This window comes from Desmodus rotundus, chromosome 1 (genome assembly GCF_022682495.2).
Source record: "Desmodus rotundus isolate HL8 chromosome 1, HLdesRot8A.1, whole genome shotgun sequence".
Classification (NCBI taxonomy): Eukaryota; Metazoa; Chordata; class Mammalia; order Chiroptera; family Phyllostomidae; genus Desmodus; species Desmodus rotundus.
The window spans coordinates 154,358,436-154,384,356 of NC_071387.1; the positions used below are offsets into that span (position 1 = coordinate 154,358,436).

The window sequence follows — 25,921 nt, forward strand, 5'->3', positions numbered from 1 at the left end:
TTTTCATATAAATATTGTCATACAACCGATATTAAATTGATCTTAAATTAGTAACACCAACCTTTCTTCTTTTACTTGTTCCTTTATTCCAGGAAATCTAGACTCTTCTCACCTTTCTGAAGTTCATGACCACTTAGAAAGGCATGACTAATGAACAAGCTATAACAAAGCAACTGCTTTCAGCTCCACCAGCACAAGCCCAGCCCTCCACCCATAACACCACACTCTCTCTACAAAGTCACTGAGCCCCAACAACCCCAGGGAGAGTGGCTTATACTGTCTCATAGAAGCTGCTCTACCAGATCCTCTACCTAACCTGGTTCACTCCTCATTCCTCGTTCATTTCCCCAGCCAGTATCTTCTCAACTCTAAGAACAGCCCACAAATTTATAGGATTTCTTACTGATCCACAGCCCTGTCGCCCTGCCTTCTTGCAGCTGCCAGATCCACAAGCTCTCCACCAATACAAAGAGTCTCTGTTGCTTAGGAAATCTCCCAGAGTGGATCAAGGTGAGAGGCTCAGGCTCTTGTTACCAGGACTGTCCTTGGAATCCCCAGGTTGATTTCAGAATGTTTTGGAAGTTACAATATATAATACAGTAGCACTGGAGGTCAGTTACACTGGATTATGTAACACTTCCAAAAATTTACTCTTGGAATGTAACAGAGATTTTTTATGGTTTATACTATCACAGTTGTTCCTGCTTTTTCTCCGCTTTCCCGCCTCCACCCAGCCCCAGCCTTTTCCCTCCCTTAGTCAATCCCTGTATCGTGGTTAGTGTGGGTCATGCATAAATGTTCTTTGGTTAATCCCATCATGATTTCATGTGTTTCAGTGTCCCACTTCCGCTTACCTTATAGGTAAACTTTTATAAGATGGTGCTTTCAAATTTAGAGCTTTTATAGAATTTTCTACTATACCAAATTCTTCATTTATTGCTTTATTGAACAGAATTCTTACTTCGAATAATAATAATAATAATAACACAGTAATGGTTACTTACTTGGGCGATTCTGTACTTTCTCTATTAAAGTAGAGTTGAGTAGTTCAATAAACACAGACTCTGACCTTTCTGGTTCATCATCATCCAAAATTGAAATAGTTATTGTGGCCTCACTCTGATTGGCTCTGAAAAGAGCAAATCCAGAAACTGGTATGTAATCTCTTCCTTGAGTGGCTCTGGCTAAATTAGGTGGAAAATAAGGTGGTTTTTCCATATCATCCAGTGTTGCATACGTGACTATGACTTTTCCCATGAGGCCCCTTAACCTTATTATTGACAACGTGATGTTCTGAGTTGCTTCCTCAACTTCAATAGGCCTATTTTTCTCGGAAAAGATGAAGACTCCATAAGGATCATCACTAGCCAAAACTATCAATGTGGCGTTAGTATGAACTCCCAAAGATCCACTGGAGACGCTGAGGATGGACACAGAGAATGCCTTATCCAGTTCTGGATCTTCATCCGGCAATATTTCCACTGTGATGTTGGCGCTTTTTTGCCCAATTTCAAATGTGACATTGCCGGAGGTGAAGGCAAGATCGCCATCGGGATCAGAGTCTATGCTCCAAAGCAAAGTCACTGGAGACAGAGCTCCATGACCCCTCACAACCTATAAAATATTGAATGTTAGCAGGTGCTAAAAGAGGTACTAAAATCAAGACTTAGATGATTATAAACACAGATAATAGCAGAATATTAAATTTCTATTTTATATAAGCTCTTCTCAAAAATGTAAGATTCTTAAAGGCAGAGACCATGTACTGCCCATTTTTGAAGGCTCTCAGAGAGTCCCTACTTAAAAAGTGACTGTTGCATGAAACGAGGCATTGATGAGCATTTTTAGCTTGTACCTAAACTATAGCTGTATCTTTCTACAATTAAAAAATACATATATAATAAAGCAAATGTAATTAAACATGTATATTTAAGTACATTCATTAACATTTTTATATTGACTGCAAAGATGGTATATATTTTATTGTAAGGAATAGATGAGTGATTTTTTAAATGAAAAGTTAGCCATAAAGTTCATTTTAAAAAATAAATTACAATATCCTTTATCTTCAACATAATATGAAAAACAAAGTCATCAAAAAATATATTTGACCCAAGGTTACATAAAGTACGTCTAAGAAGAAAGAAACAACTTTTTGTCAATATGTTAAGAAGAATAAAAAGCTTTAAAAAAATGCTCCAAATAAGGTACAACTAAAAGTAATTTTTATTTATACTTAAAATATAAATGTCTCAAAATAAAACTTGAGACAGACATTTTATAAAACTTGATCTTCTTCCATAATCTTTTTTATTTTCTTTCTCAAGTAAATTAGTCATCCTTACTAAAGTTGTTCAATTTCCTCCACAAGAGTTACTAAAGATATGGCATCACAGTACAGGAGAGATATATTTTGAGTGATTTTTCTTCATTTGTATATAATCGGAGGAAGCTCAGCTAGCTTCTAGCTGCTCTATACTATTTAACAATAGAAAAGTACTTAATTCCACCCTGGCTGGTGTGGCTCAGTGAATTGAGCAGCAGCCTGTGAACCGAAGGGTCACTGGTTCGATTCCCAGGCAGGGCACATGCCTGGGTTGTGGGCCAGGTCCCTAGTTGGGGGTGAGCAAGAGGCCACAACACATTGATGTTTCTCTCCCTCTCTTTCTCCCTCCCTTTCTCTAAAAATAAATAAATAATACTAAAAATAAATCTTTAAAAAAACAGTACTTAATTCCTACCAAAACAACACAGAGTAGACATATACAAACAAATACACATACACACTACAAAAAATAATTATTATTGCTGTTCACAAATGTTTCAGATTTTCTTCTGGGAGAGAGATAAGACAGGATTGAACTTCTCTACCCATTAACATTAGCATGGTCATGTGGCTTGCTTTAGCCAAGGAGAAGTGGAGATGCTGTGAATCACTTCCAGAAAGAAGCTGGGAGAGTCAATATGTAGTTCTTCACATCCACATTTCCTCCTTCTTGAAGACAGAAGCACCTTTTGAGATACAGCCTCTCTAATCCTCAGCCCCTAGGTGGTCGATGATTGCCAGTCTCAGTTGAACACACAGCATGAGTGGCAAGCAGATCTTTGTTGTGGTAAACTAATGAGATTTTAGAGAAATTTGTTAGCACAGCCTATCTGAATTAACACAAAAATCTACGTGATACAGCTCCATTACATTTCTTAACAAGTCAGGGATCCTCAGAATCCTAAGATGAATTTGTATGCAAAACAAAATACAAAGACAAATGTTAAATCACTATTCCATTGTCAATTTGTATTGTTTGTGCTACCAGGCTCATTCATGTCACTTAACATAGAAAAAAAATGAAGCAAAGTACACCTTCATAACACAATACACATTTTAAAAGGATGGGAAATGTCTAGGACTGCAGGGGAAAAATGTACTCACGTTGAATGTAACAATGCTGTACCCATCTTCTGGCTCAGTTCCGCTGACAAAGAGTGACTCAGGGCTAAATTCAAATACACCGTGAGCGTGGTCAGAGGCCTCGATTGTCACTAGAATTTGGGAAGCCACTCCTAGACTGGCTGTATAAATAAGTTCCAACAAATAGTAAGAAAATGTTAATCAGTAATTTACAAACCAAAGGAAAAGGCAAGCAACAACCTTTTGAAAAGACTTGTACTGTTCATTGAGCACTTCTAATTTGTTTCAGAAAGAAAAGCAGACACAAATGGTTGCCACACACATTCATGCCTTTATGACCTTTCTTTATTTTGGCACCAACGTAACAGACAAGTGATGCCTAAGCATTTGCAGATGAATAAGGAAAACTTGTTTTTCTTTTCTCTTCTGTGAAAGAGAACATTCTTCCACACAGAGTATATGAGGAAAGTCTCTCACGACCTTTAATGACCTCAAAAGAACATGAGCCAAATGACTCTTACCTTTATGAAACAGTAATTTCCCTAAGATTTCCATCAGTCTACTGAAATAATTTTTGGTTTCCAAAAGTGCATTAAGTTTAGGCCTATTTTTCTCATCATATTATGATATACTAGATCTACCTCTCCTGGTCCCAAACAGTCCAATCCTATAGCTAAAAAAGATATCAAAGTCTAAAGAAGTATTTAATCCTTTTCCTGAGAAATATGTTCAACTTTTATGTTATATTAATGGATGCAGACAAAAAAATAAGCAAACTCAAAAGTAGTAACTTAAATACAAAGTACATGACGCGCTAAGGGAAGATAGGAATGAAGGGGTGGGAACATGAGTTCTGACACTAAAATATAATCCCTGACATTGTGAAAAAAGAGTATTTGAGGATTAGAAAAAGATCTTCCTTAAGAAGTACTCTATGTATTCTCTCCTAATATGAAAAAAATATTTGAGGGAAAAAGCTGAATCATATTTGTACATAAATCTACTTCAAAAAGTATCATCTTTTCATTATTTCCTTCCATTAATTGGCAGGTTATTCTCCCCATTTATTAATTGGCAACTTATTCTCCCTATTTATTTTCTTTTCAAATTCCTGTTCCCATTTTTTAATTTTAATTTTAATTTTTTATTTAAAGGGATTTTTATTTTTTAAAGATTTTATTTACTTATTTTTAGAGAGAGGAGAAGGGAAAGAGAAAGAAGGAGAGAAACACCAATGTGTGGCTCCCTCTTGTGCTCCCTCTCACCAGGGATCTGGCCTGCAAGCCAGTCATGTGCCCTGACTGGGAATCGAACCAGTGACCCCTTGGTTCACAGGCTGGTGCTAAATCCACAGAGCCACACCAACCAGGGTATCCCACTTAATTTGATTAAATGCTACATTAAAGACACATGGTTCTTTTTGAAAAAAAAAAAAAAAGTGATGCATTTCACATGAAAATATAAATGTTCTATTTATTTCTTTAGGTATCTAAAACTTTGTAAAATGTTTTTCACTCATCATTTGTAAATGATATTAAAGCAAAGTTTCCATTACAATTAAAATCAGGAAACTACAGTAGAACTATAGACAGAGGAGGCTCTGAGCTTTGGAGGCAGGCAAAGACTTCATTCAGACTTGATCACTTTCTAGGTGGATGACTATAACATGGGGCAAATAATAGCTCATAAAGGTGCTATGATGGTTAATGACATAAATATATAAAGGACGACTATAACATGGGGCAAACAATAGCTCATAAAGGTGCTATGATGGTTAATGACATAAATATATAAAGGACCTGCACATAGTAAGTGTCAATAATTGGTTAGTATTGTCTCTAAAAAGAAAAGTTAAAGTGTAGAACAGCAAAGGGCCTTGAGACAGCTGCTTACCATGTCTGTGAATAGTTGGAAGGAAGAATTCCATGTCCCCATCACCACTACCACTGCCTTCAACCCCATAGAGTTCAGCAGTCACTTCACACGGAGAAACACAGAGACACAACCCACACAACACACATCGACACAATGAGAAAATTGAGAGCTCTTAAAACATAGTCAATAAAGAGGAAAATGCAGTAATATTCACCCAATGATATGCATTCTTCCACAAAAGGAATGATTCTTTTAAGTGGTAAAAGTATAAATGAGTTAAAACTACCAATTTACAAATACATCATTCAGAGCATCAGGAAACACTCCATATAAGTTGTAATTGGTATTTCCCATTTCTGCCAATTTAATTTTAAACTTTCACTTATAGCAATGTAAATTATTTTTAATATTTTAAATATTTTAAATATTTTAAAAATATTTGTGTATATAAGCGAACACTTAGACCTATATGCTTATGACAATTACCTTACCATTCACAACAACCAATTCAAAACTAGGGAAATGCATCTAACATTTCTCTAGCCGTATATATTCAAATTCCCACCATATTTACCGTTCTCAGACTTGGTCACCGTTCTGCACCTAACACTGCAGAGCAGCAGGCAAGCAGTCTAAAATTCTGCCTCAGCCCTGGCTGTGACAGATACCCGGCTGCACACGCTTCAGCAAGTCACTAAGCCTCTTGGTACCTTGCTTTTTTCTCACCTATAAAAGGTGCTGCTTTTTACAGAATTGCTGTAAAGATTAAAAAATAATAATAAAGTACCTTGGCCATATATAGGGACTATAATTAAGAGAAAGTACTTTTACCAAGCAGTCGCAAGATCACCAGACCCAAGCAGCATAGGGAGGGTGACAGGGTTATTCATTAGTGCATTCTCTGCCGCTTGGTTGCCGGCTCACTGAGAGTATTCCGAGTGCCCGACAGTGAACTGAGCTGGTGTGAAAGTTGTTTTGGCAAGGGCAATCCAGTCACAAGGGGCCATTTTCTAGCTGTCAGTAATGGCTCGAAATAGCCCGCTAGCATAAGGAGACTGGAGCCCATTTTCTTTAATGCTTTTTTTTAAGTCCTTGTAAAGAGAAAAGGGAAGGGACTCATGGACATGTCTTTGACTATAATGGGGAAAGCCGAAAGCTTCCAATACACCTTATCCCCCAACCATTATTTTACCAAATGCTGGCGATGAAGACAGGAAGGGCAGCAAATGGTAGCAGTGGAGAAAAAGAGAAGGAGGAGAAGCAAGGCCACATCCATACCTATGTGCTTCTACCAGCATCGTCGACTGGTATGCTAGTTTAAGATCTGCCCTGGCTCTTCTGTTCCCCTCAGTAGCACTGGGTTAAACCAGACATAAGAATTTATGGCACCCAAAAACCTGCAATACTTTAAAAACTGAAGAGGCAAAACGGACTTCAGGGAATAGCCGATGCATGGCTTTGCCCCCATATTATCCGTAAGTTGTTAGATAGAAGAGTGAAGTTCAACACCAATGTTCTCTGGCTAGCATAAAACATTGATTCAGGTGTCTATCTTATGTGGAATCAGTTTTACAGACAAAACAGTATGAAATAAGGGCTACTTCCTTGACCCTCAGAACAATTTAGCTCTACAAGCTTTTCTACTTCTTAGGCAATCCCAGGCTATGATTTACAGAGTGGAGGCCAGTGTCTACATTCCTTTACCTACAATCCCAACTCCCTTGGGTAGAGGAGGAATCAGATGCTCTGTCACTACCGCTTACTAAGAAACGGCAACACTGGTTTTCAAACGAGAATACATGCCCAATTCATACATAGCAATGCATATTATAGAGATATGGAAAGAAATTTCTACATAAGATCACAAGCATCACTATTGCCAAATATGTCTAAAGAATATTTGATATTCCTTATTAATCAATAGAGAATGATCACTGACATATCCTCAATTACATAAGTATTTTTAACTATAGGTAATACAAAGAACAACTTTCAAATAATGTATAGTGCCCTTTGATTAATGAAGTCCTGTCATGGAAACAATGATTTGGAGATCTGAGGATTCATCTGTAGAGTACAAGCAAAGCCATTACAGTTACAGGCTACCTGCCAAACAGGTCACCCAGTGGACTTTCATTGTTCGGGCGGTGGACCACACTGTGGCACTGTGTAATCGTTTCCCTGGCTTGCCCACCTTTGCTTTCCCTGGGCTTTGGGAAAACAGGGAAGGGAACTTTCGGGAAATCTTGCATACCTAACCCAAAGTCTCACTACACACTAAAAAGACAATATTTGTCCTGCCCAATCTCTCCCTTTGGATGACCTATACAGTACTATGACTTTATCAAATATGGAGATAACAATAAGATAATAATGCCGGGTTATGTAGTGGAAGAGGCTGTCTGGATGAATACCATAACAACTCTCAATTTCTTACATTTACAAAGGTTATGTGGTACATTATCACTCGTATTCTGTAACAACCCAGTAGCATCTGCTAATCAAACACATTAATCCTTTGGCAAAGAAACACACATAAATAATCTAAGTGGAGTAATAAAGATTATACTAGCCTCTCTTTGACAAAGATGAGTGTTGCCACACAATGACTTTTGACTCCAAAAATCTTTGATAATCAGAGCTTTCTGAACATCACAATAGAAGATAAGGTACTGCTGACCTGTTTTGTTGATGATCACCTCATAATAGATTACCTAAAAGGACTAGTTTTTACCTGTGCTACACCTAGAAGTAGCTCTAAAGGCATATTGTGAAAGTTTTTAAAAGGATCAAAGGAGAGGGGTGATTTTAGGGGTATCGACTATGATCAACAACTACAGTTTGATGAGTCAGTACAATTACACTATTTCATTCTAAAAACACCTCTACTTTAGGAAAAGACCAATAGGTAATGCAAGGGGAGTAAAACACCACAGTACATGGTGTACTTATAATAAACGTTAGAGATATTAACTCAGCATTTACCAAACATCACAGCAAAAGTAGGTGCAAATAAAACTATGATGTAAGTATTAACTTCTAAAACTAGTATTACAAATTTATGAAGGGAGATAGAAATTTTCTTTTTTAATGAAGAAACAGATCATCTATTGGAAATTATCTACTATATACATTAAATATTTATTAACATTCAGGCTGTTCTTTCCAAAAATTAGTAATTCACTTATTTAAGAAAAAACAAGTTCACATTAATTCCAAGGAACACACTTGCTTAACAGAATATACAATCATGGTGGGTGGACAAGCAAATATTTGATATTTTTGAGTCACCAGTCTTACCTCCTCCCTCCAAGTTTAATAATTCAACTTTAAAAGATTTTTCCAATTCAGGAATAGAATTATCAGTGATGTTGACAGAAATGTATTTATATCTATCTCCTGGTTGAAATTCTAAGGTACCAGCAACACTCTGAAATTCAAATAAAAGATTTGTTCATTAGATTATATTCTGTATATGAATGTGCAAATGGCAATGTTTACTATGCCCCAAATTATTTTTAAAAATTTAAAAATAAGTAAAATATAAAATTGGAAATACTTGAGTGGACATGTATGGTGTTCAATATAAATTCCAAATAAATATTCCCCAACTAAATAGATACATTTTTTATTTCTTATTGGCCTATTCATCAAAAATGTAGTCCAGGCAAGTGAGAAATGTAAATGGGTGTCATCTGCAAATTCCTACAGAATTAATTCAACGAGACGCATGAAATTCATCTCATTGAAACAATTATATTTAAAACTACTCAAATTATAGCACTGAGCAATTTAAATACACAGGGCATAATAATAATGGCATTTCCATTCTAAGAATTTTTCCATGAAATAATAAATACTAGTCCATTGGACATTAAGTTTTCCTTGACTATACTTGAAACTGCAATTCATAATACAGATCTCCCATTAGAAAAGTTCACATACTACATGAAAAACAAAAAAGATATTTAAATTCAAAGACCTAAGGCCCTTTCTTTACATGTTATTTCTTATGTAAGAATTTCCCCTCCACTTAGCATAAATATTAAAGCTGTTTAAATGTTTCTAATGTTAGCTTGTGTGTACAAATATATATCATCTTGTCAGGCAATTAATGATCTCCAAGCTAAAATGAGGAACCCAAGTACCAATTCACTTAATCACACACTTATTAACTTCTTTCAAACACATAGCATGTGCATGGCATGATTTTTGATGCTTCAGATTCAAAAATAGCCAAGACAAATCTCTGCCTCCATCAAGAACATTCCAGAAGTGTAAGTATGTAATACAATAATTCAAATAGAATAACAACTGCTATAAAAGTCATAGTTAGCTTAAGAAGGAAGTGATTAACTTGGAGTAGAGTACAGTCATCAGTGGAGTAATTCTACAAGTTTTGGCAACAAATAACACTTGACTGTCTTAGGAAACTATCTTACTTGACCTTAGCAAAATCTTACACAATTGACCGCTTCCTCTTCTGAAAACATATTCTTCTCTGGTATCCCATGATATCACACTCTCCTGTTTTTCCTACCTTTTCCAGCCCATTGTTTTTAGTGTTCTTTGCCAATTTTAACACTCTCCTCTGACCTCTAAAAACTGTTGCTTCTCAGAGTCTCTCTAAAATCTCTCCCTAGACAAGACTATCATACTCTAGGCTTTTAATATCACTTATATGCTCCTAGCTCCCAAATTTCTATTTCTAACCTCTGATGTCTAGACTTAAATATTAATATCTTGAATTTTCTTATAATTTCTGTCAGAATTTTTAATTCTGGTCTTCCTTAAAATCTATGCCTTAACCAATCCTCTCCACAGCATGAAACCGTAGAGTAGCAGGTTGCTTTGGCAGGAACAGGGAGTCACTTTTGATGCCCTCTTTTGCTTTATCCTTCACACTAAGCAATCCTCAAATCCTGCCATTTAACTCAATATTGCTTGTACCCACCTACTTCTTTGCATCTACACTGTCACCTGCCTAGTCCAAGGTACTATCACCTCCTGCCTTGCACCACAAAATGAACTCTTTACTGGTCTTTGTGCATTCAGCATCTGTATCTTCTAATCCGTTCTTCATGGTTCAGCCTAATGATCTTCTATAAATACATAACAACTTTCAATCACTTCTCCTTGTTTTCAAAATCAAAGCCATGGAATCGGTAAGGCCTAGAATGATCCAGTCTCTGCGTACCTTATCTTTTATCACCACAACTAGCTCTCCACACTCCAGAAATACTGACCTTCTTACTGTTCTGTGCTTTTCCCGAGAGCCATTTTACCAGTCTCAAGTAATTCTTCCCCCTTCATCTAGTTTACTCCTCCTTAAACTTCAGAGCTCAGCATAAATATCAGTTCCCCGAGGAAGCCCCCCTTGACTACCCGGACTATGACAGCACAACCTGTCTCCCAGAGTACCAGCTTTGAACATTTCCCACTACTGTGGGTCAGTCATTAATTAGTTGCTGAATATCACTCAAGAGCTGAAGGAAACACCAGGATAGCGAGGATCACCTCTACCCTGGTATATGAGAGCAAGGCTAAGAACAGTGATATCTGACATTCAGTTGTCTATCTGATGTTCTGTACACGGTCCTTCCTGGCACCCCCCACCCTCCCTGTAACATACACATGCACACATACATACACAGCTTAAGAAATCTTACTTCTGTGTTAATACAGACCAGAGATAGTTGAGGTATCATGGAAAACTGGTAACGGCAAAGATTCAAAATGGTAACAAGTGATAAACAGGACATGTAAGCCCCCTGGAAGTCCTCAGAAATGTCTCCAAGGGTATTAGCTTTCCAACATAATGCAGAAGAGGAGCATAGGTTTATTTTGTTTGTTTTGTTTTCTTTTTTTCTTAACTAATTTTAAAAATGCTGATCCAACTGGAGATGGGGAATGTGTAGACTGCCTAGAAGTTGAAGACCATCAGCATGAGAACTAAAGTGTTTCTTTGAGAGAACGCCAAGAGACAACACTAAGCAAGCTGAGATGTCTGGTGGGGTGTGTTTGAAACTAGGTAAAGGGACAATAAATGTCAGGACAAGAGAAGAAGAGTTTGGAAAGAAACCTGAAAAAACTTTGCTAACTAGACTACAGCTAAAATAAATTGAAATTAATTAGCCAAGGATTCTGGGGTTTAGGAGGAAAAGTGTGTGCAAATTACTGAACACTCCACCATTCTGTGGGTCTTACTAGATTAAAAAAAAAAAAAAAAAACAGAAAGAAAGAAAAGATTCTCTGGGAAAACAGAAATGGTGAAAGATATAATGTACGTCCTAGAAGAATAGCCAAGAAGAAATTATGAGCGTTTGCTTCATGTGAGTATTGGTGATAATAAAGATAGGTAGTGTTTACAGTGTGTTACTACACATGCATGTGTAGTACACTACACATGCATGTGTAGTACGTAAGCATTAAAACATGGCCACCAGTCCTCAGAATGATCCAGCCCTGCCCAGCAGTCATTATCACTGTCTTACAGATAAGAAAACTGACGTTAGGAAAGATAGACGGCCAGTTTAAGCACAGTTCTGTCCAGTTCAAAATCTTAGCCTTTTTGTTTGTTTGTTTGTTTTGCCAGTACATTGCTTCTCACTTGGAGAAAAAAAAAATAATTAAAATTGAAACGACATGAACATATAATTTCTTTATAACTTTGGTTTTGTTTGATAGGCACAGACAAGAGGATTTAAAGTGTATAATAAGTATAATTTTAAATACATTTGATCAAAACCTGTAACATTAAAATAAACACAAGTGAAGCCTATGATAACTATTTCAGTATCAGGCTTCAAGGGACGGAAGTACTTTAATTTACATAAATTTAAAAGGCCATCAGTGCTTATTTTCCTTGTTTAGCATATCCCAGGTACAGTCCCAAGGCCCTTCCAATCCTCCAAGAGGACTGGGTCTGTTTTACAAGAGCGAACACCACTTCAGAAGCACTGAGTAATTTACCTGGTAGTCCCCAGGACTGAATGCTGTCAGTGACACTGTTCTAAATTCCGCCGTAACCCTCCCCAGCAGTCCTTGTGCACGGACGACCAGTAACCTAACTTCTCCATCTTCCTCCTTCACAGTGACCTGTGGCACGGTGCTGGCGGGCAGCGTCATCGCGTCCCCAGGCTGAGGAGGCTGCCCGGTGGAGAACTGCAGCAAGCCTGGCAGATACAGAGAGAGGCAGGGCATTCTTGCCCCCATCTGTGGAACAATTTCTTGTTCATTTGAAACAGTCCTGCATAATTACTCTGAATGAAATATTACCAGGATGAAATTCTGTGGGCTTTGATTTAGGAAGGACTTTATTGAAGAAGATTTAATTAACATGGTTTTGACACAGAATATGTTTAGTTTTCAGAATATTAAAAATTAAAATGTTAATTTTTCTTGTCCCTACCCAAAGAAAGCTTTAACAAAAGAAATATCAATAAAAAAGAATAGTGATGGGTATTTAAAGTACATACTATCAAACATTTACTCATATTTGGCTATTGAGAATTCATTCCTGAACTTAAGATATGTAACAAATTTTTTAAAAATTTAACTATGCAAATCAACAGTTGAAAACCTCCCACTTCTCCTATACAGACACTGTAATAGGTGTTCTTGCTTTATTCCTATAAAGAACTATTCCTTTTCAATGCAGAAAACACTCTAGGTTTATTAGGACAAACATCTATAGTAGTTCCGCAACTGAAAAAAATTATAACTGTTCAGCATAGGCAAAAATATTAATATAAACATATAGTAATAACTCCACAATATAGTAGTATATTTTTACTAAATATATTTTAGTAAAAATATAAAAATATATAGTATAGTATAGTATAGTATTTAGTAGTATATTTGTACTAAAATATAAAAATATACAGTAGCATATTTTTTACTAAAGCTTAAAAAATATAAATTACAAAGTACTTAATTAAGTTTTCACATATGACACTGATAATTTTCAAAATAAAAAAATGTTGATAGCCATAAATAGAAATACTTTTATTCACTTTAAATAATCCTGCATACACTTTTCAAAATATATTATTAAACTTCAGAAATTGATCTTTATATTTTCCTTCATAAACAATGTCCCTCAAAACAGCAGCTTAGAAGTAAGAGGGTCTGAAACAGTTATACTTTAATCATTTGCAAAAAAAAAAAAAAAATCCCTTAAGAATTTCTTAGCAGAGCAAGTACACCCAAAGAAGAGAGGATTATTCTGGAAAAAGGGCTCAGTTACCATATGGATGATCACTGGCTTTGATGGTGATATCTGTCGTCTCCTTCTCAGGGTCTATGCTGGCACCACTGGTGGGGGTGGAACCTAACTTCCCATCTCCAGGAATTGCAGACACCAATGTCACACGGAAATATTCAGCAAGCTCAGGAATGTCATCGTCAAGAACGTATATATTCAGAACCTATGGATATAAAAAGCTAGGGGCATTAAACAGGGAGGCACATATAAATTATTTACCACTTCCTAGAAGAAACTAAAATAGCAATAAATTGTATTTAATTGAAGTTACTATTTAACATGACTTACTTCTATGTAAACTTAGAGAGAAAGAGATCTGAGAAATTAATTCTTTAAACAATAATGGGTGCTAAGCAGTAACATTTTGGTATATTAATATCATACTATAGATATGTTGATGTATCATACATTCTTTGTATCAAAGACAGTGGTAATACCAACCTGAGGGTACAGAGTTCCTAACTGAGGAACTTCATGTAATCTGATAGGATGCGGTAGGGTAGTTAGTGAGAAAGGGCAACAGGCACATGCCTAGTTCCTGCCTAAGGAAAGCCTGACATACTTAGTTCCCACATTTTAGAAAACAGATTCACAATGGGCCTTAGAAGTCTGGCAATATATCCAAAAAAAGTTATATAAGGGAATAGTAGTAACTCACAAAATTTAAGTCAATATTTGAAGTGAAAAAATAATTTATCTTCTCTTTATTAATTGAACAAGCATGTTTTGACACCTACATGACAGGGTTAGAAATAGCCCCAGTCCCTAAGCACACAGTCTCCTGTAGGAGAAAGATCTATAGAAAAACCTTTAAAATACAATGTAAACATGTCATCACAGAATCATGTACAAAGTTAACTGTGAAAGAAACAACCAACTCTACTTGGTAAAGGTTTACAACAGACATGTGTGAAGTGAATCTTAATGAAGAATATGTAGTTTTAAATAACAATGGGAAAAGACATTACAAATAAAAGAAATGACACTGGCAAAGGCACAGGGGCAAGTGCAATTACACCACTGAGGGGGAGAGAAAGACAAGGCAGGATGGATAATTGGGGGTCAGATCACAAGCACCATTTGTGCTAGCATTAAAAAAAATGGACTATGGACTTCATTCCATAGCGAGTGGGAGGAAATTGAAGAATTCATAAAACAGGAGATTGACAAAATAAGAATTACATTTTAGAATAAGTACTGTGGCAGAATATAAATGAGTGGACACAGCAAGAAATGATGCAGGAGTTGAGTTAGGAAGTGACTGATGAGAAGTAGTAATGAGATTCTGAACTAGTGTTGTGCCAATGAAGATGAAGAAAAATAGACGGGTTTGAGATTTGTCCTGGAGCTAGGAGACCCAGGCCTTGATGACTCACTTAGTGTCCTGAGTGAAGACAGGAATGAATAAAGGATGACTCCCTGGTTCCTCCCAGAAAGGAAGATGGAAACAATCTGAAAATCAACTCTGAATGCCATCTCCAAAACACTTTTGTTATAAACTATTTAATTCGTTCTCTTCTTTCCCAAAATTATGGAGATTTCATCACTCTTCTTTAGCTCTAACTCTTTAAATCTTAGGAACATTTAAAAATCTTCCCTCAATTTTATCTTTTTCATCCAATTAACTACCTCCTAAATCCCTGAGAAATTCCTCAAAAATTACATCTGCAAGCTTAAAGTTATTTTACTATTTATCCCTGATGACCTATAAGCTGTTTCCTTTTTTAATGAAAAATTACACTGAGGTGAATAGTCCAACATGAAAGACTAAAAGAATGTAAAAAAAAATTCTGATGTAGGAGGTCCCATCCCAATTTCACTTACAAAAACAGTCATCTATTTCTGGAGCATCTATTTAGAAATGTGGTCATGGTTCATCAAGTGTTTTTGGTAAAACTGGAGACCACTTGTACTCTCAAAAAAAAAAAGAAGAAAAATCTCATTTTTCCAAATATAAAAGTAAAATGAGATTATAGTTATAAGAAATTTTCATTGGCTGACTGAAAAAATACCAGTAAGAATTCTGCTATTTTCCATTGTATCAGTAAAAACAGAAAACCCACAATATAAACCTCCAAGCTATATGATTTTTATTACATTGGGATTAAAAACAGATAAACCTATAACACACATCATTTAAAATCCTTAGTTTTTCTTTTGTATAAATAAATACAAAAATATATGATACTATGACATATACTTAATCACCTAAATATTTTAAATTGCTTAAATATCAAGAAGCTGCAAACAAATTAGAGAACTGATCAGAAAAAGCTTTCCAGGAAGCTTCCAAAGGAACAAAGAAGGCAGGGTTTACCTCTGATCTCTGCCAAGGAAGGAATGTGATAGTACCACTGGCATTAGCAAAATCATCAACCAGGTAATTAATGCCATCGGATTCGATCTGGGAGATGGTGTAAAACACATGCACATAGTCCAGAGCGCCTCTGGTTCGCTCCACCACACATGAAATGGTGGATCCCTCCTCTGCAACCTGCAAGTGAACATAAATTATTTATAGTTATATACCGATTTAAATCAATGATAAGATTACAACACTTTCATGAAATCCTCTACCATAACTTTAATTCTGTAGCTTTCTACCACTCTAAGGAGGCCTCTATATTCCTCCAGATATATTTCTGCCTGCTAAAAATAATATTTGAAACCATTCATTTTATCCCATTCTTTTATAGGGACAAATAAAGCAAAAAGAATGAAAATCAGTTAACTGTGCATGTAATTCATTCACTGATACCTCCTGTGGACCAGCCATTGTGTTAGATGCTATGAGTACAAAAGATTTTTTTAAACAAAAGCACAGTTCTTTCTCTGGGTAACTGTAAAGAAAAAGACAAACTCAAATGTTATAGTGAGTTCAGCACAGTCAAAACAACCAGGGCAGAAGTTAGGGGGTAGAGGGTGAAACATGGCATCGGGGACAACAGTCCAGCCTTGAACGGAAGTCATAATCAGGTGGATCTGATGAAGTCATTTTGAGGGTGGTATAAAGTGTCAAGTAGAAAGATTCTTAAAAAATGTCTGGTGGGGAGACAACAGTCAGGCCAAGGAGGACATCTGTGTCATGTTTATACAGTTTGGATATACACATAGTCATCCCTCAGCATCCACAGGGTATTGGCTCCAGGACCACCCACACCACCAACGGACTCCAAAATCTGCAGACGTTCAAGTCCCTTGAACATAAATGGTGTGGTATTTGCATATAACCTACACGAAGTTTCCCTATATGTTCATGACCTCTAGGTTACTTATAATACCAAATTCAATATAAATATTATGCAAATAGTTGTTATACAGTATTGCTTAGGAAATAATAAGAAAAAAAATAGTCTGTACTTTGTTCGGGGCAGACACAACCATCATAGGACTCCCACAACTATGTACTCTAATAGTACATGTAGCAACAATGTAACTTTTTTCCAAATGTTTTCAATCTACATTCGCAGAATCCAAGGATACAGAATCTGCAGAGATGGAGGGCCAACTGTATATGTATGTATGTTACACATTTGTGTGTGTGTGTGTGATATGTTATTTTATGTAGAAAACATTTTTATCTAAACACTTTAAGATAATGCTTAAAATTTTTTATGGAGCACAAAGTCATAATATCTTTTAGGATAAGGTCTTCATCCTTTTAAATTCTGTCTCTCAATTAATTTTATTTTTAAGTGAGCACACAGATAATTTATAAGAAAAAACTACAACTGAGTGACAGAGCTCAAAATATAAATCTTTATATAAAATGTCATTTTTCTTATCAATCAAAAGCACCTCTGATCAGCATTAGATAGAGCCATTCAGTACTGACATCGGGGTTAGAGAGGACGGACTTGAAAGTTGACTGCAAATGGGCAATAGTTCAGTTACCGATGAGCATGGAAGTACCAGATATACCAGTAAATCCTCTGAGTCTCACTGAGCACCAACACTCTTACTCCAAAGTGTAGCAGCAACCCTGGTGCCTCACAGCAAAAAGATCAAAAACTCCTGGGGCAATACTGTAACTCCTCTGTCTGCCCACTGATCTACCGGCATGAGAAGCTCAAAAACAATCAGATGGTTGTTCAGGGGAGCCCTCAGTATGTCTGTCTCCTGGTAGACACCCCCAGACCCAACCAGAACCAGAACTTCTAATCCAGTGGAGCCTAAAGCAGGGGAGTGGGCATCACAAATTCTGGTAGTGGGCCACTGGGAGGAATGAAGATGGGGCCAGTCTTACTTTCGCCTCTGGCTCCCCGAGCCCATGTGGTCTAATTACTGGGGACACAGAACCAGATTTAGCCACTGGATACACCTAATGGAGACTGGAGGACAACACTCCAACCCTGCAAGGTGTTGTCCCTGGGCTGGTATCTTTGCTGAGTCTTTATCAGGCCAACAACAATGAGTTGCTGCACCCCTCTGGAGTACAGGGGCTGACTGGGATCAATCTACCACTAACTAGCTCATAGAAAAGTGCTTACCTTTGGTCTTTGCCATGTGCTGTTTGAACATTCTGCAGCAACAGTTGCTAGTTCAGTCTTAGGAGGAAGGAACTCCTGTTGTTAGGCCCCTACATAGACTTGGTCCCTGCCATCACTCTATGAATGCCACTGTGGGGATGGAGGAGTTTGGCTGACAGCCAATAGATGCTTCACCCTAACTTTCTGGTTGTTGAGAGCCTTTTGCTAAATGTTCCTCATGCTTAATAAACTTACTTGTCTCTAGTCTTAAGTCTACCAAGCCCCTGACCAATCTGCCATGTCATCAGCAGCTCAGAGGTACATGTATATTCATACATCAGACCATTTCTCCTTCCACATAAGATGAATGGCTGAGTGGGCTGTCCAGAGCCCTGCCCTCATCCTTCAGAGCCACTGCTGAATGGAGCAGAAGAGCGGGCAGCCCACTTTCAGCAAGCACCAACGCACAAGCCGGGTCAGGCTCGACAGGCAGCCGGCTTCGAAGCAGGCTTGAGTTTTCCTCTTCCTTCAGTTAGTCACGGGTTTTGGGGTAAAAGTCAAAGACTTTAGTTTTAAATATGTCCAGTTTGAAGTGTTTATTAAATATGCAAGAGATGTATCAATTAGGCAGCTGGAATTTTGGAGACAGGCCAGGACTGCCATTATAAATTGGAGAGGCAACGATATACGAACGGTATTTAAGTCCACGTGCAAATGGTATATAAATACAGAATTATATAAATGGTATTTAAAGACCAGGTGAGATGACCCAGAAAGTAAGTGCAGATAGATGGAGAGAAGAGGACTGAGTACAATCAGTTCTGCTTAACACTAGTTATAAATCATGAAATGGTTCCACACTTTCACACAACGTGGATTCCACATTTGCTTATTTGTGATTTCATCCACAAGAAACATGGTGAACACTGTACCTGCTTGAAACAAGCCATGTAGGAATACACAACACAGGTACACACAGGGACACACACCTCAAACACCTACCAAGTGCCTCAGTTCAACATGCGTGTTACTAGTCACACTTATCTGCATGTAATGCGACAACTTTCCCTCGAATTTCAGTTAACCCCCCTCGCATCACTTTTATCATAATAGTGCCAATTCCTCTGACACCCACTTCCACAAGCAAACTTAAAAATTTTTCAAGGTACATGCCATATTTATTGTAGTAGTGAAGTATTGAACATTTAGTATGTAAAACTTTTAAAACTGGATCTCTATCTTTCTTTCTACAGGTCACTGACGAAGTTTCTGAGTCGTGTTGTCCTACCCCATCTTTCCCATGAGCTCTGTTTTTCATTGCGCAATCTGGCCTAGTGCGGTGATTTCAGGAACCTGCCTTTCATACTATGGCAGAACACTCTGTTCTGAAGGTGGGGCCCTCCAGTCCTAAGAGGCTGAAGATAAGACAAAGCAGCAAAGAGTCCCAGGTGCTCAATAGAGCCTCTAATTTAATTTCCACCTAGCCATGTACATCAGCGTTTCATCACAGCCGACTGGTACACAGACAGATGTGTGGGGGAAAGAGCATGACTTTAACATCCAACACTGCTGAGCCTCTTCCCTCTACCAAGGGTTCTCAGTCTCAGGGAGCTCTTCTTAAACTGAAGGTTATAATGTCTCACGGATTTTGGTGGAGACAAAACAAGTGCCTTACATGGTACTTAGTAATATAGTAAATGCTAACAAAAATGTATGTCTTCCTTTTCAAATACAGACACACATACCCAACAATAAAAGAAGTTACATAAAAAACATTCTGCATTTTATCAAGAAATATATATTTACATATTGAAAAAGCAAATTAATTCTCATGTGTTTCGATTCCTATCACCATGGGAACAGATCTGCTCCATTTTCCCTCCTTAAATTTCAATCAGAATATTCTGAATGTTAAATTAATAAACAATTAATCCCAGCATGTGAATATTCAATTCTCTCTTTTTAGCAAGAAGCATGGATTAGATACATGCAAAGATACACCCAGGAATCTGTAATGTTTCCTTACAACTCGTTACCAAGCCACTAAGCATTATCACACAGTATCCAGGACTAAGAAAAAGGTTTTTGCTTAAAAGAATCACATGGGGAAAAGCTATGTGACCATACTTTCATTTAGTAAAGTCTTCAAAATCTACCACCTTCTGTTTCAGTTTTAAAAAGAAGAAAGATAAGCCCTGGCCAGGTGGCTCAGTTGCCTAGAGTGCCATCCTGTGTACCAAAGGCTGCAGGTTCAGTCCTGGGTCAGGGCACATACCGAGATTGTGGGCTGGTTGGGGTGCGTATGGAAGACAACTGATCAGTGTTCCTCTCTCATAACCATAATGATGTCTCTCTCTCTCTCTGTCTCTCTCTCTCCCATCCCTCCCTTTCCTTTCAACTCTCTCTCTCTCTCTCTCTCTCTCTCTCTCTCTCAGATCAATAAACATATCCTTGGGTAAAAAGAGGAGGAGGAGGAGGGGGATAGGGATAAAAAGGAAATTATCCATATACAATACAACTGTGTGATGATATGTGCTACACATCAAAATTTCATAGAAAATTTAATGATGTAATAATTTATACAATAAAGTAAACCTCCAGTTAGAGAAGAAGTTTCAAATGTCAAAAGTCCATTAAAAACTCACCTAGGACACTTGGTAAAACTCCATCTTTCATATGTATTTACATAGAAATGCATAATACCTGAGATTTGCTTTAAAAAATTACTTCAACCAATCCAATCCCCTTGCCAGAGATTCTGATTCAGAAATGGACTCATGAATCAGGAATTTTGTCCTGGAATATAAATTAAATACTTCTGACCAAGCTTGTCCAATTTGGGAAATAGTGGACCAGAGGATAAGATTGCAAATACCAGAATATGACAAAGTCATAGAGAATAAATGATTAAATGGTTTCTTCTACTACTAAAATAGTCAATGGAACTTCAGATTCATGATACAAGCAACCGTTTAGGCCAATATACGAAGGAGCATAAGATCAAGCAATAATCATCAGAACCGTCATCACTCCGTTTTTCACAAGAAACAACAGCAGCCATGCTCTTTCCTCGCTCAGGTCGGGAGTCTGCCAGAGCTTCGGATCAGCACAACAGTAATTTCAAAGGTTAAGCATGAAAAGCGTACCTGAAGTAATTTTCCTAGAAAAAAGAATGTACTGTTCTGAGCCATGAATTGGCTTTCTCTATTGAAATAGAAGATTAAAGCTAAACAATTACACATCCAATTAATTTTTTATTTTGTTTCATGCATGGGTGATGATCTGTGATATCAGATTGTATCAATATCACTTATATCTAAAGGACTGTATCCACATAACATATGGCAGGCAATTAAAACCAAACACAGTCCAAGTTAAATAACATTCTCATTTTTACAAAGATCTTCTCAAACTGTCTCTAAATGTATCCTTAAGTCATGAGTTTATAAATATAAAACACATTCAATATTAGTTATAAAAGTAAAATAATGAGACTAGCAAGTTCTATGAGTTATTACAAAAAGCAATTTCATTACTTCACAATTAAGTGGTATACAAGATTGCAGGACACATAAAAATAGGGCTAAAACGAGGCAGTGAGAAAGCAACATAGCAAGTACACAGAATGATAACATACTGTAAGGCAACCTGAGGGTGTGGTTACTGGGCAATAAAACCAACGAAAATCAGTCATCTGCTCAATACACTTGGAATCCAACAAGAGCCTCATCAGGTGAGGCCCATCGGGGCTTTAAACTGTACACAGACTTACTCATTCTTGCAATTAAAATTTATTAATCACCTGCTATTTGCCAAGACATGGCACACCTGGTTAGGAGGAAACAAAAAATATGTATCATCTCTTTCAATATGCCGAAGAGTAAACTATGTCATATTCTGCATATTTTCATTATTTAACATGTGATTATGTTTTTCATTTTAACCTTAATAATACTTTGTTATATAAATCTATAAAATATGTAAAAAGTATAATATAACATAGAAGTATTTAAAGGATCTCTATTCCTCTCAGCATTTTTTAAAGAAGAATAACTTGACTTTCATGTCACTGAAAAGAATCTAAAGAAGCGACAGTGGGTTTTATGCCTGGAAATGAAGTAAATAACAATGAAATTGAAGCTCTGGAAACAATTCCAGGCATAGAATCAGCAGCTCTCAAATATTTTGGTTTCAGGACCCCTGAACACTCGTGAAAATTATCAAGAACACCAAGGAGGTTTTGCTTGTGTTGGTGAAATCATACAGAACAGCTTTACTTGTGATTCTCATCTTGTGCCATGGAACACAAAACACACAGGGATTCCAGGGTCAAGATTTTATCTAATTAATATTTTGTACTGCTTCATCAGAGGTATTCTCGTGTGAAAATTGGCACTTGTTAGACTACAGGTGTGAGCGAAGGAATAAAGCAATGACAGCTGATAGAGTTTAGTGCCACTGCCTTGATTTGTACAAAGAAACTTTGAGACAGCACTTGTGGCAACCACTGCTTGTGCCGTGCAATTGTCAGTAACGTGAAAAAGTCATCTTAGCATTTTTATAAAATGAGGTTTGACCTTTGTAGGACTCCTGAAACATTTCAGGGATCCTTGGGCTGCACTTTGAGAATGACTTCAGTAAGCAATAAATATTGATGATGATGATGATAAGATTATTTCATATTATTCCTATCTTCAAATCATTCCAAGGTAAAAGTAGGAGTTCTCTACTTCCACTCTAATTAGTTCCAGAAATAAAAATTCTGTAATATTCCTTACAATCAATTTCAATGTTTAACCTTTTATTTTTTTTTTTTAAGATTTTATTTATTTTTAGAGAGAGGAAGGGAAAGAAAAAGAGAAACATCGGCTGCCTCTCAACACTCCCCAAAGGGGAACTGGACCACAACCTGGGCATGTGCTCGGACCAGACAGAGCTGGTGACCTTTCACTTTGCAGGATGACACCCAACCAACTGAGCCACACTTGTCATGGCCAATGTTTGATCTGTTAGACTCAACAACATTTTTCCTGTATCAACCATCTAAACTTTACTCTTTCCAATACAGATATATTCTACTTGTTCTCTCATGTGGGCTTGGAGAATAACTAATCACATTTTCTTTTTCTTTCCAGCAATTCTACTAGTATAGGTGCTAAGACCTCCATAAGGAGGTTTGCTCTTCTGCAATCAAAGGCTTGATTGACCTCATTCAAATTCTGAGATTTCCAGGAACAGGCGAAGTTGCATACCTAGGGGAAGCTTAAACCAATGCCAACACAATCTAGAAACAGAAATTGTGAGACAAACCAGCTTTGAAAACTTCCGACAATGGCCCAAAAAGCCAGAGAAATACTCAAATTTAAGTGGTTTCTAAAATTTTGGGGTTTTTTTTTCTGTTTGGCTATCTATGAAGTTTAACAGGACCTGAAAGTACTTGTTATTTTATAAGCCTTTTCAGGTTAGGATATTAAAATACATTCATAAGTTCAACAAAGACTTTGGAGTATCTACTATGTTCCATTGTAGGTGCTAGAGATATAATAATGAACAACAAGACATTTTACTCAGTGTTCTTTCATCTTTGGTGAAAAGCAGTAACAAATAAATAAGCAGACTATGAATAACAAAGGGAATTTAAGAGTGTGATCAATGCTAGGAAAAAAGTAAAACTAGGTGAAGAAAAGAAGAGTGATCAAATGAAAAAAAGGGGGGATTACTTTAAATAAGAAAGTCTTCTTCAGAAGGCATCTTTGGACCTGAGACTTCAATGACTAATTATGAAGATCTGGGAGAAGAGTGTCCAAATAGAGTGGCTGGGAAGTGCCGATGCCCTGAGACAGGCACTGAAACAGGGCAAGTCTGGCTGAAACACACTGAGCAAAGACGAGAATTACACAAGAAGTCGGGGCCAAGGCAGGCACCAATCGTGGGAGAACTGAGGGAAAGCTGGCTTTACCTGGCACCACTATGGGTCTCACACCCTGATGGAGCCACCTGTCTTTTTAAAAATAGACATGATGATACCAAAATATCATCATAAGGTTAGAAGTCATAAGACATAGGTTCAAATTCCAGTTCTTCTCATTGTATCTAAGGACAAAAAAAAAGGGAAAGGAAAATTGATATTTTTGATATTTATTGAGTACTAGTAACTGCCAAGCTTTGAACCAGGTATTTGATCCTATCTCAAAGTCTCAGTGGCTAACCCTATAAAGTGAAGAGAATAATAATATTTACTACAGTTACATTACGGATTGTCAGAAAGGCACATGAAAAACTTAACATGTAAAGGTCTTTGATGACTGAATATCTATTCAAAGGTATCATTGTTATAAACAAACATATTTAAGTTGCAGATCTGTACGACACCGGTGCTCCCTCCTCTAGGAGATTCTGTCTCCAGCACAGAAAATCACCACTCTGTGCAGATCTCCTGATGACTGTCACAAACCCCACCGAATCCCCCAATTCCAGCTACAACGAGTCCTCTGACCTAGATATATTTTCTCAAGCTCTATCCATTCACATAATTTGTAATCACTTCAATTTGCATCTACACCCTTCTAAAACTACAGGAATCAGCTTGCGAAGGGAAAGGCTCTCTTGTTCCTTGGCACCCTCTCACAGGTCTTGCGCTGTTGCTGTCAAACGCGACACCTGTGAGGCAGTTTCATGAGATCTCACGTTACTGAACAGGAAACCGAGATGATTACGAATCTTTGAAAACTTGGAAAGAACTGATAAGGATAGTAAAACAGCCTAATTAATTAAGCTGGCCAAGAAGGTTGATAAGAAAAGCATTTATACCCAACATGGAAGAATGCTGTGACTACTTATGTACATTTCGTATGTGGAAAAAAAAACTCCTCAAAATATTGTAGGAAATATAGAAGCCTTTCAAAGAACTTATAAGTATGACCCATGGACATGCACTATAGGGGGGGGAATGTGGGAGGGAGGGGGTGGGCAGGACGGAGTGGAGTGAGGGGGGGGAAATGGGACAACTGTAATAGCATAATCAATAAATATATTTTTAAAAATATTGTATTTAATAAAGTTTCAATTACAATTATTCATAGATGCTTTCAATACATGTTATTTCACTTGTTTATGTGGTAATCAAATAGCTAATAAGTAAATTACGTGTGGAGTATAATGATACATTCTGTAAAGTGCATTAAGTTTGAAGATAACTACTAAAGTTTCATTTGCTAACTTGTTATTGCTTCTATCAGCTCATTAAGCTTCTGACTCAAACTGTGAACGTATAAAAGCAAAGACCTTATAATTTACATTTGCATCTGCCGACTCCATCATACTTCTGGGCACAGAGTAGATAGTCAAGCTATCTTATCAAAAGAAAGAAAGCCCACTTCCAAACACATCCACCGACAGCGAATTTTTTGACTGAAATTCTCCAAGCTCATTGCTTACCTCTGGTATACAAGCTCCTGTGAAGCCAAACAAGCCATTGGCATTGTCACTTTTCTGTATTATTAACCTTGCTGTAGTATTCTCTTCAGAAATGCGAGCTCCTCCATACACACAGACTAGTTTAAGGATGAATAACTCCTCTCCTTCCTCTTCATTGTCATCTTTTGCAGAAATAATGAAAGATTTGTTAGTTTCTCCCTGTCTGAACTCCAGATACCCAGAAACAGGGTGTAAATCACTCTTTGCTGGCATGGCATGAAGTTCATAAATTTCTTCAAGGGTCAGTTTCCGCTGATAGAACCTCACGTCCTGCATCAGACCAGTGAATCTGTCATCGCCATTCATTCCTGCCCCAATTCTCAGTGTTCCAGGACCTGAAATTAGAGATGGGTTTAAAAGCTCCAATGTGCACCACTATCCCGCCCTCAGTTATAAGTCTGGTTCAGACAGTGAAGCAACTTCATT

General features: G+C 37.1%; 1 protein-coding gene across 1 annotated transcript in view; it reads right to left on the reverse strand.

Annotated features, from left to right (window-relative positions):
- Positions 1–25,921, reverse strand: part of ADGRV1 (adhesion G protein-coupled receptor V1) — a 489,468-nt gene that overhangs the window by 379,037 nt on the left and 84,510 nt on the right. Inside the window, exons 21-28 of the mRNA XM_045197863.2 lie at positions 25,457–25,830; positions 15,868–16,044; positions 13,533–13,713; positions 12,257–12,459; positions 8,585–8,714; positions 5,303–5,386; positions 3,431–3,570; positions 1,005–1,614 (exon numbers count right to left, since the gene is read on the reverse strand). Of these exons, the coding sequence (XP_045053798.2) occupies positions 1,005–1,614; positions 3,431–3,570; positions 5,303–5,386; positions 8,585–8,714; positions 12,257–12,459; positions 13,533–13,713; positions 15,868–16,044; positions 25,457–25,830 (1,899 nt within the window). The remainder of the gene's footprint in view (positions 1–1,004; positions 1,615–3,430; positions 3,571–5,302; positions 5,387–8,584; positions 8,715–12,256; positions 12,460–13,532; positions 13,714–15,867; positions 16,045–25,456; positions 25,831–25,921) is intronic.